At 39.3% G+C, this 12651-nt stretch overlaps 1 protein-coding gene across 1 annotated transcript in view; it reads left to right on the top strand.

Annotated features, from left to right (window-relative positions):
* dmrt1 (doublesex and mab-3 related transcription factor 1) overlaps positions 1-12651 on the top strand; it is a 37973-nt gene that overhangs the window by 12208 nt on the left and 13114 nt on the right. The window contains 2 exon segments of the mRNA XM_050051883.1: positions 1628-1799; positions 4144-4146. Coding sequence (XP_049907840.1) covers positions 1628-1799; positions 4144-4146 — 175 coding nt within the window.

Genomic DNA, 12651 nt, shown 5'->3' on the forward strand with positions numbered 1-12651 from the left:
TGGTGTGGACAATACGGGTGACATATTACAGGCTGACAGAAATCAAATTCCATAAAAGTGAAATTGAAAACCCTCCGTGAGGCGGCCTTGCTGCTGAGTAGACAGCTCGTTTTAAAGTTTTCAGAGGACTGGAGAAAGCCAGCGTGGCATGTTGCAGCCCATTTTTAGAACAAGCCACGGACGTGTGAACTCAAACACTACTAATTCTCTGTCATATATTATTTTATCTCCATATTTCCACCTGGAAGATTAGATTGTTCAGGTGTTGCCTGTGAATATCTGATAGCTGATTTGGGGGATTGCACAGGCAAACATATGTGAATGGTGTCATCGGACAATGATGTTTATATTGTATTTGAAAATTAAAACGTAGAAAAGGAAAAAACAATCAGAGAATTAATTAGTACATCCGCTGGTGTTGTTAGGAAGAAAGAAGAAAGGAAGAAATAAACAGTATTTAATTTAAATGTCCTAATTTGCTACTAAAAATAACTTCAAGGACATAATAACATATGATGTCATAAACCCAATGCAGGAGTTGTAACTTGTTTTGTTTGTGATTTGACCTTGAAGAGAATAAATTGTAGCCTCTATAACAACTAGAGAATGACTGCAAGCAAAGACTTATTAAAGCCTGAATGTGCAACATTTCTGCTCCAGCATTTGTCACTCAACTTGATCAGCTGTTCACCTTGAAATGACATCAGAGCTGAAGCAAAAATAGCAGCCACCGTAGACATTGAAGAAGTATATCACTAAAACAGCTCATTTTTAATTTGAAAAGATGATGCCAGTGTTAGGAATATTTAAACTGGTCCTGGTTGATTGCTTATCTTTGCTCTTTCCTTCATATTTCCCTCTGCTGTGATTATTTTGTAGCTCCTCATGATTACGGGTATCACCTCATATGACACTGTATGACACACACGACCAGCACATGATCATACAGCAGAATAGGTTTTATGGCAAACAAAGGGATTTTGTCATGAACTCAGATAAGAAAATATTCCATTAGAGCTGAAACAGTTAGTTGATTAGATGGTTACTGGAAAATTAATGGTCAATGTGTCATATTAGATTTAAGATTTTTTTGGATTCTGGGCGTTTTGTTGGAAAAAAATGGTCAGGGACGATAAAGATAAAATAAAAATAAGTAATTAGGACAATTGCAGGACTGAAGCTAGATCCCAGCCAAGAAAAATCCATTTGCAATTAAACCATGACATTAATTGCTGATGAGGTTGTGTGTATTACTTCATAATTTTATCATTTCCATGTCACTTTAAATTTTGCAAGTAATTTTATAGTATAAAAACAATCATTTTATAATTGGGACAGCCTGAGCCAGAATTTACTTTGGGACAGTTTATATGGTATTCCAAGCTGGTTAGAGCTCTAAATTGATTGATTGATAAAGAAAATAATTGTTAGTTGCAGTCAGATTATAGTTTCATTCCTAAAACATACAGTCATAGACTCACCAAAACCCAACAAAAGTCTTTGGTGGATTTACGAAGGAGTTGTTGGTGACACTTTCCAGGAAACTGATGATATGAAATACAGCATATTAAGATTTCTCCTCTTTGTCTAAAATTACCTTTTTTTTGTATTGTCTTGTATAAAGCAGATGCCTCATGGTGATGGCCGCATTTCAAACCACAACATGCCCTCTCAGTACCGTGTGCATTCCTACTACCCAGCAGCCACCTACCTGACTCAGGGCCTGGGTGCCACCACCTGTGTGCCGCCCCTCTATGGCCTGGATGATAACAACAACTGCTCTGAGACCATGGCAGCCTGTGAGTGACACACACACACACACACACACACACACACACACTTCTCAGGCCCCATAAAGTTTTACCCAGACTTTATCAACAGTGTGGTTAAGTACATTCAAGGGAGGATTGCACTCAAGTCAAGAGTGCCATAAACTTTATAAGATGAAATTAGTCTAAAGTGAAGCTTTTTTACTTTTACTATACTTGCCTTTTACTTTACTTCAAATACACAACTGTGAATTTTCATGACTTTACCAAAGGAATAAAAAGTACAAAGTTGACTGCTTGCACTCACCTTACTGTTATCTTTTCTGTTTAAAGATGACAGAAGTTGATCAGCATTATGCTCAGCTATTCAGCCTCAACCACTTCTCATTTACAGGCGCTCATAGAAATTAAAAACACACATCTTTTGTCTATAATTCGCAGTTGTCACAGAGAAGCTAATCAACTTTAAAACAACCACAAACCTATCAAAGACCTGACAGCGCAGCTCTGTTTCATTTCGTCGTGTTTAAAGATGAAGCAGATCTGATCTCTGATTTCTGGCAACTCTACTCCCCCAATCTCAGATGGGAATCTCAGCTGAGCATGGCTGCCTGGGCTTTCTGCCTTTTCTCATGCCTTTCTGTGAATGTGGGTAAATCAGATTGTGCGTATTGCTTAATGTTCAGAAAAGTATTTGCAGACCTTTGCAAGGAATGCGTGCAAGTCAATGATAAGAGTGAGATAAGTGGGAAGATCCAGCACAATGCAGAGAAGGATACTGGGCTGATTGGCGTGCCAGTTCGACCTGAGCATTACAGGGAATTAAAAACTTTTTGTAGAGCACCTCAGGGAGATAAATCATTTTTAAATTGTAATTGTGCGAGACACTTTTTCTCTCTGTCTTCGGTGCATTTTGCGAATACAGATCTCAAATGGTAGCGTCCTGTTTCCCAAATGATTGTCACTCACATATTGCAGATACATTTATAGTAGTAGCATGTAGCTATAGAGGGATCTCACATGCTCATGTGTGGGTTGCAGCACTGTTTGGTAATCGCTTTGATAAGTAGTTGTTTGATAAGACAAACTAAGTTGTCTTTGAACAGCAAATAGTTTTGTCATATGGGGACATTGGGTTTATTTTTAAAAGTCAGAAGTGCGTAATAAAGTATATATTATTTAATTTTAATGCCTGAAAATTGTTGTGCAAAACAGATTTACAAACAGTGCAGCATTTGTTCAATGTGTCATAACTCTATGGGTAAGGGGTCACGTTCAAGTCTAAAACTGTTCAAAAGTTTTTATTTCAGTGCCTGAACATGGCTGTGCAAAAGCAGAATTGCAAATGATACAACATATCTTAAAGTCTTGGGATATGTTTTGTAACTCTGTATGAATTTTCCCTGCTCCATACTCCAAGCTAGGAATGTCCTTTTTGTCTGTAGGGACAGTCGGTCACACCTAATTGGCCTGTGTGCAATGCAGCGATAATACAACCATAAAGTCCCAAAGTACACAAACAAGTACTTTCTATAATAAAATTTGTCTTAGCTTGTTGCTGTTGCTAAAATTGGTCAAATGTGGATGCCAAATCAAACTGCAAACTTTATTAGGCATAAATAAACAAGTCTCAACCTTAAAACATGATCAGGTTTTGTACCTTGTCCACTTTTGTGTCGGGATCGGCTGCAGACTGACTTGGCAAAGATGGCTGCCATCTTGTTGTGTATTGTGCTCTTGCTACCAGTAGATGGCACATACAAGTGTGCACAGACGGGTCACAAACAGGTCTAAGTTAAGCAGAATGAAGTATAAGGTGCAGAAATCCCAAAATACGATGTCCTCAGATGAGGACGCAGGGTCGCAGGAGGTTAAGTTTAGAAAGTCTGTAGGTTCTGTTCATTCTTTGTCTGTGCTCTCAATCTGTTTAGGAAGGAACTTATTTTAAGCCCCAAGGTCTTAGACTTCTGGATGGTCTGATGTCAATGTTTTGATGTTGCTTTGGTGTATAAAAATACAGCAGTTTTAATAGTGATCTCACCACCCAGAACAATGCGTGTGACTAGAATAAAAAAGGTCATTTTTTGCAGGAATTAACAGATGAAGTTGACTTGTTGAACAATCGTGGTATTGTATATTATTACTTGTTTATAAAGGACATAGGGGAAGAGCGTCATTAGCACAACGTCAACATACTTCTTATAGTGAAAATAGACTGCTCACACCACCAGCATCACAAACCTAAAGACCCCCCCATCTTTCTTTTGTACCTGTATTTGTTTATGACTTTCACCTGTCCGTTTCCTGTGAGGGTCCCACGTCAGCCTCCTGCACTGAATCTCCATGCTCCATTACAAGAGAACAACACTCTCAGCAGGTGGTCCCACATTTGGTGTCGACTCAGACTCTTAACACTAGAGACATAAACCATCGAAATCAGTGGTTTTTACAACCATTTTTTGTCTGGCTTGTGACCCCTTACTTGTGAGCAATATCTACTTGCAGCACCTCGTCGAAGGTTAAATGCTTTTCTTTATTTTTTGGAAAAAGCAACATCAAAGACACTGCCCTTGTCTGTAGTAATAAACAGACACTTTGAGACACTGAGGGATGCATTTTGAAATATGCAACCTACATATGTATTCACTTTAAACTGTATTTAACTTTGCAACATGTTTACAGTACATGAATGGATACAGGTAATGCCAACTACCACATCTTCTTTGGTCATCATTAAAATACTTGAAGTCATTAAGGCATAATGCCAGGTTCACACTGGGTATGGAAGCACCACGAAGCAGCCGATTTTTGGTGGAGTGCTGCTTGCTTCCTCTCAGCGTCCATGCTAACAAATCAGGATGTTCACAGTGGAAGCCCAGCAGTGCTGAGATGTGCAGCCAACTCACGATCTGCAGTGATAGTTTCAGGTCTATTTTTTCCACAAGCAAATTTTGCAAGAAAATACTGATACTCTTTCATAAACAATATAAAGAGTAGTATATATTATAAATGATCTGTTCTTACAAATTAAAAAATGTGCATCCCATGAGTACTTATTTAAAATAATTTAATTTGTCGGTCGTGTCTAAAGAGCAAGAGAGATGAGCACACACACACAAGCAGACAGAGAAAGTTCTACATATGGTTAGAAAACAATTCGCTTGCTTACTGGTACGGAGAAATGCCTGTGCAACAATTGACATTGATTGGCGTGAGTACGAAACAAGACATTAGATTACATAATTTGGGGGTTTGGGAGAGACAGACTGACATTTTTCAACATTTAAACACATTTTAACACATTTTTTGATAAAATGATTAGTCGACTAATCGAAGAAATAATCGACAGATTAGTCGACACTGAAAATAATTGTTAGTTGCAGCACTAATTGACATATTGGGATGCTTCTGTGTCCAGTGTGAACATGGCGTAAATCTATCCTGTATTTCATAAGAGAAAGACGAATACTTCAGCCACAGTAGAGGAAAGTAGAAGACAAGAGTTCTTCTGCAGTGGAAATATGGGGGAATTTCAAGATGGAATTCCCTTAAAACAATTTTGACTTTGAGGAAGTTTGTTGGAGGTTTGATTCAGCCTTTTGCTGTCAAAGAGTCAGTCTAAACATTTAATGCCCACTTGGTACAACCAGTGCCAAATCCGGTACGTGGGTGTGTGTCTTCCACTGACTGAAGATGAACCCTGTTACAGAAACCCTGCTTTGTAAGAGCCTTCCTGTCTGAGTTGTTGTGTGTGAACCATTTGAAGCAGGTCTGTTCCCTTGTCTGTACAGTTGTGTGTGTGTGCATGTCCTGGCCTGTGTCCTTGATATTGCTCCAAGGCTAATTCATATCTTATCAGCTGAGTTTCAATCACTCTGCGGGTTTATAAGCATCTTGTTCTTGTGAGCATCACAAAATTAACTTTTTATCTTACACAGTGTGGATGCAAAATGGCACTGTATCTACTTTTTATTTTTGTACTTCTGAGTTGTTAAAGTCTAAATTACTGTACTCTCAGTTGCTTTTAGCTGCTCTTATCCAGAGTGACCTGGAGCTTTGTTTTCAGTTGGAGTTGAAACAATTCCCAAACAAATCCACCCCTCCCATCATTTACTGTCCCTCTCACTCCCACTGCCTTTCACTGTATACATCCATGGACTTTCCCCTTTGCTGTGCACGAGCACGCCAGTCTGAGCCACTATGTTTGTTTCCCATTCACAGAGCCAGAGCTGTGTGTGAACACCAGATATTTTTCTCAGTGTACCAACAGAACAGACAGGGAGCAGCCTGTGAGAAGATGGTTGCTGAATTTGAGTGTAGTAGTGTAGTGTAGGGGGTTACAATCACTGACTGCACCTTTGATTGAATAGTCAAACAACAGAATATTAATTTGTTTTGTCATCTTTATGCAAAATCACCAAATGTGCTCTGGTTCAAGCCCCTCAAATATAAGGATTTCCCATTTTAATAGGACTGTGTGTTGGTGAGAATCTGCCAATACGTACGTATCTTGATGGGGTCATGACTCACTATACTGTGATATACTGCAGTACTATAAACAAGGTGATATATCAAAATTTTTAACTACACTGAACAAAAATATAAACGCAACACTTTTGTTTTTGCTCCCATTTTTCATGGGCTGAACTCAAANAGTAAAAACAAAAGTGTTGCGTTTATATTTTTGTTCAGTGTAATTTCAGGAGCTAGCAGTGTTTCTTTATAACTATAGCTAGCGATATGCATGGATGTAGTAAGAGTCCTGGATACAGCATTGGCAGTGGGGTCCCGTTAATTTCCTATCGAAGTTGCTCAGAGGTGCATGAAACACAAAAAGCTCTATTTCCGTGGTGTGAAATTATTGGATGGATGGCGCTGCTTCTGCATCATTGGGCCCGTACAGCAAGCGCAGTAGAGACTGAAGCCATCGAGCACAGCCAAGCATGTGAGTGCGCCTTGCCATCTTCCACTGGCTGAGCGGCTGACTTCTGGTTTAGCACTCCGTTAACTTCAATGGGAATAAAATAATTTGATCTCGCAGCTCTTTTAGACTTTCCAAATTTTATCAGACCGAATTAATTAAGTCTTGATAGTAGCAGGAGTGATTTTACGGGGTTGTGACTCTCGAAAAAATGTATCAACTGATGTACAGACGTTTCTTTCCCAATGTAAGTCTATGGGAAAAAGTATTTCTAGGTCCAATGGCATCACGTGACGGACCCCAAATTACAGTACCACTGTTTGGCCACTACAAAATATGGCTTCAAAGCCACTACCTGGGGCCTTTAGATATGCTGCTGTGTTGGAGTGGAACAGTGAAATGGCTGAAGACAGATTACAACACTGCTATTCAGCGGCTGGGGGTCAAAACACAAAATGAACCATTGCCACAAATCTTCGCATGTAAATTATTGATTAAAAATTGATATATTGTTTTTGAAAATTGATACACATTACACATAATATTGTGATACTCAAGTGTATCGATATTTTCTTACGCTCCCAGATTTTAAAAACATATGGAATACTTTGGGGGTTTTGGACTATGGCAGCAACCGATAATTAATTTCATCATTAATCAGTTAAAACTTTGATGACTATTTTATCAATTCAATGTTTCGTCTACATAGTGTTAAAATAATGATTAAAATATCAATCAAAAGTTGCCAGAGCTACAGTGATGTCTTGAAATTACTTAATTTGTCTCACTCACAGTCCAGTACCCCCAAAAACATTCAGTTTACCGTCAAAGGAGACTGAAACCTGCAAATATTCACATTTGAGAGGCTGGATCCATTTTGTTTTTTGGCATTTTGGCTTAAAATATTGTTTTAATTGATTATCAGAATGGTTACTGATTAATCTTCTGTCGATCTATCTCTGTTCTGGACTTTTGGTTTGATAAAATAAGTAATTTTAAGATGTCACTTTAGGGTCTGTGGAATTGTGGTTGCCATTTTCACTATTTTATGATATTTTAAAGACTCACGACTTATCAATTACTCCACAGTATAATGGGCAGATTGATTAATAATGAAAGATTGCAGCATAATTTACCAACATCACCAACACTGCTTAAGTAAAGTAAGCTAATATACAGAATATTCTCCTGGTTGTCGATTTAATTTGCTTCAGTACATCAAAATTCAGCCACATCTCCTTTTAATCCTTGAATTGTTTTGCTGTGACTGAACATGTTGTGAACCTCCGGATCATCCGTGAGGAGGAAATAGCTGTGAGCTGTGAGCCTACCTGCCCTCCCCTTCTACCTAGCTGCCAAACAGCGCCCCATCAGATTTATCTCCCTCCCAGGATAGGGCTAATCAGTTGGCCAAATACAGAGATCCAAATAACCTTCAGGAGTGCCACGCTGTCCTTTCCCCTCCTCGCCTCCTCCTCCTCCTCTTTCTCCCCCCCTCTCCGCCCTCCCCCTCCGCAGGCCCCGCTGTCTCCGCAAAATTGCCTTCTGGAGTTAGTGAGCGGGAACAGTTAAGATTTACAAACAATGATGAAGCTTGTCATGCGTCTTTCTCCATCCGTCACGGCGGGCCGGGCGGAGCTGTGGGTAGAGCCGTCCTGGTGTTCTTCATAAAAGCCAGCTCTCTGTGAAATACGCCCCCGGCCGGCCTGTTTACTGCCCCGCGCTCGTCAGCAGCCCCGCCGCCGTAAATCGCAGAGCGGGAGGTGACAGCGCAGTCCATCAAACTCCCACCCCACCTCGCTGCCCTCCCAACATCTCACCTCACACTGCACCCCCCCTCTTCTCCTCCTCCTCCTCTCCCCTTCATATATACACACACAGAGACACACACACTGTTTCTCCACAAACACCCGCCCCACTTCCTCTCTAGGAGGCTCAGATGAGCTGCCCCAAAAGAGTTATGGCTGTTTCAGTCTTACAGGAGACAGCTTCAAGCCGAGTCTGTCGGTGTTTATGTTCTTTCTTTTTTGTCCTTGTCTAGACTTTTTCTTTTCTTAATTCAAAACTGCTCAAAGTTTGTCAGCACAGCAACTTTCCTTTCACGTACTTCTTACTTTTTTTTAGAAAACAAGATTTATACTAATGTCAGACCTCAAAATCGAGCGCCGCTGTGCTGGCTATACGTTTGTCTGTTTTGTTATATTGGTGTCAGCACGGAGCGTACAGTAATTTAAATGCAAATCAGATTGTTGAGGTATTGCAGATGTTAATCCTGCTAATCGATAGACCTGTGTGAGCCCATTAAGTTAGAAATCCATTACTATCTTTCTAGATGATATTCTATTGATTTTTCTTGCTTCAATCTATACTGTACTGTACACCAAAGTGAGTTACTGCGTATAAAGTCTGTCGTTTCAGGTTCTTCGCCTCCTCTGAGAAAAAAAAGGAGCAAAAAAAAAAAACGACAGAGAGATTGGCGTCAGTAAGTTTCTTTGTTTCGTGTGTAAAATGGGATTTACCTGCTTTCAGATCAGATTACTTCACACTCACACCCACACACTCTCTCACACACACATACACGGTTAAGAAAGTCACACACTCACATCCGAGGCCACACTCATTCTGGAGATGTCAAAAAAGCCTCTCACTCTTTTGGATTTATTAAACCTGAAACAAATTGGTACTTCTAACCCAAGAGGTGACCTTTTCAAAGGAAGTGCTGTTTCATGTCATGTAGCAGCAAGAGTTCATTTCCTTTGGTCACTGACATGCTGAGAACATCACTCACCTCAGTGCATGTACTCTGAGTTGTTTCACTACCTGAGGAAAGCAAAGGCTTGAGGAACACTGTTGGTTTTTGGTGACTTTTTTGACTTTATCAAGTTGTTTTTCCTGCTTATGTGATTAAGTTGTAGCACTTCAAATATACCATTAAACACTGGTAAAATCAATGTTTCAACTGGGCTAAAATTGGTTTGTTAAACATAATTTCAACATGTAGTTCAGACCAGCTTTGGATGTAAACACATTAATCTGAATGCTGATGAATCAATGATTTTACGGAACCTAGTCATGTAAAAAATATAACTTTACAACCAAATCTAGGCAAGTTTTAATCTAAATCCTAATCCTAAACAATCCTTGTGTTGACTGGGATTGTTCACACAGCATTTACAGGCAGTCCCTGCTTGAATATATTTAAAAATTTTACTATTTTGATAAATGATATTTTTAACGCTGCCTGCACCTATCAGTTATTTTAGTAGTCGAGTATTTTAACTATTTACCCATCGATTAATTGAATAAGAAATACTTTTGCTACATTAAAGAGCAATGTAACAATCATAATAATAGCATGCCACCTCACTCCCTGCCACTCGGAGACTACTTCGCCGGGAAGAAAGCTGACGCCAGCTCCAGAGACAGACCTTCAGTCAGGAGCTGTAACGACTCAAATTCAGCCAATGCAAGCTTTTATTTCAGCTAGCACTTATCTTGATTTACCTTAAATGTTAACAGTAACTTTACCTTGTGTTGGGTCGGCTTTGTGGGCAAGTTGCTTTGTGCTGAGACACTGAAATATTGATGCCATGCTATTGTGGTATAGGCTAGTTTGTTTTTACAAGATCCGCACTGTACAGAGTTTATGTTTTGTTTAAGCTCGAAATGGCCTGTCGCTTCTCTTCGCCCCTCGCTACTTTCTCTCTCGTCCTCCATTTTGCAATCTTGCACCATCAGTCACACTTTGTGTCCACAGTGTAAGCGGGTGGTGGGACAGTAATAATCATCCGTGCAAAACACAGTGCGCTGCATATAGTTATATGGATTAGGCAAAGCTTCGATGTTAAGAATTTGCATTTCTGAGTTTTAGTAACCGGGTTACTCGAGTTTCAGCCCTCGGAATTTTTGCACAGTCTTGACGTTGGACAGGAAACCAAAAAGATGTACCAACAAAGACAGTGCACATGGGAAATAATTTTGTAATTCATAATTAATTGATAAGTGTTTTTTGATTGTCTCACTGTGCATCCATGAACAAAGTTCCTGTTGGAAATTGCTTACAAATAATTGAAGTCTAAGTTCTGCGAACAATAAACTATTGTCTATCATTAATGAGAAAGATGAGACGATGTGGTGATAAACAGATTGCACAGTTCCAGTAGTACTTTATGTCACCTTTTCTCAAATAAAGTTGTATAAAGAGGATGAAGGAACAATATGCAACCTTCTAAACTCTTTGAGATTTCTTTGGTAGAAAATATCCAGTTTGTCATGAGGTTATGGCTTGATTTAATCCTTAAATAAGAGCCAGCAGCAGAGAAAGTGACCCTGCTTGGGGCCCGTCAGGCCCTTGAGGGCCTCATTTAATGCGTGGTAGATTGAGCGTCTCTCCTGGTTACAGTGGAAAAGTCCTGTGTGGCCTGTCAGATTGTCTTCCCCACCCTGCTGTGCTGCTAAGTGCCCTGATCGCCTCTGGGGCCTGTGGATGGGCTAAATACCAGTGTAATTGTCTGCTCAGGGCACAAGCACCGTTGTAATGTGTTGTACAACACCACCATTAACACGGGCCTGGGGCTGTAGAGACATTAAATGGCCGGGGCTGTGTAGTTTATGTCCTCTTCCCCTCACTCTCTATTTCTCTCTCTCTCACTTACACACTAACACACACTCTCACACTGTCCAGCTTTGAGGGACCTGAGAGGAAATGAAACGTGATTCTATTGACTTCACTGTTTCATCTCATGCTGTGTTCTGTGCAGCAATATACCGGTATAATCATCAGAGGTTGTGTGAGTTATTTTAGTTTGTTTGATATCAGTTTATGCAGAGTGATGTCCTGATTATCTCTAGTTATTCTACATCCTGACAACTTGTGTGTATTTTCAATGATGCTAGCTGATCTCTTCTCTGTCCAGACATTCTAATCTAGATAACAGTGAGAAGGGATTGAAATGTTGATATGCTCATCTAGGTTTTCTTTAACTGTTAATCTGCCATCACAGAATCAAAAAGCAGCAACTGACCATTTAGTTCAGGGTCTCTGCAGCTCCCTAAAAAGTCTTAAAATGTCTTAAATACAATGTTATAAATATTAGGCCTGAAAAGCCATTAAATAGTCTTAAATTTTAACTTTCGAGGTCCGAACTGCCACTAACATTTGAACACATTTCATTTATCCATCATTTAATTTCTTTTTGACCAAATTAGTCAGGCTCTTTAGGTGAAGGTCCACATTTCTAATGTTACACACTATCAACCTTCCACTGAACTTATCTACATAAAACCTACCTCTACTTGGGACCACATACTTACATTTATACTTACCTGCCATGCTTGAATGATGAAACGATTATTTGTCCAAAAAAATCTGTCTTACATTTGCTTTAAAATGTCTTTAAAAGCATTAAATTCAAGTGTCTGTTACCTGAAGGCACCGTGTAATCGCTGAGCTTTTTGGCAAAACTGACTGAAACTTACTGGAACCTGCTCTCCATATCACTCACTATATATTGTGTATTACAGGTGACAGTGTGAACTTAAAATATCTTTTTAAAAAGGTGCCTGAAATAATGCTAAAAAATGGCGGTGCTCTTTTTTTAATTAAGTTGTAATATGCGTTAATATTACAGCAAATAACATTGTCATTAACGTGGAAAGTAGAGTAACTGATTTATTCTTAACATGTTATTTGACATTTTTTGTAGGTTAAAATAAATTCACACTTCAACAAAAGCGAAGCCTGCATATGAACAAAGAAATGTGCATTTTAAATTACTTGGGGTGTCATCCTTCGCTGGATAGTTGCATGTGTGTGCTAGTTTAGACAAATATCTGTCCAAGCTGGTGTAAAAATTCTATTTCTAGCATTTGATTAACAGATAATCACAAAATCAGCACATGCTTACTGCATAGGGCCTGTATATAAAAATAATCCGCATATAAAATACGTCATACACTCGC

The sequence above is a fragment of the Epinephelus moara genome, chromosome 8 (genome assembly GCF_006386435.1).
Source record: "Epinephelus moara isolate mb chromosome 8, YSFRI_EMoa_1.0, whole genome shotgun sequence".
NCBI classification, from domain to species: Eukaryota; Metazoa; Chordata; class Actinopteri; order Perciformes; family Serranidae; genus Epinephelus; species Epinephelus moara.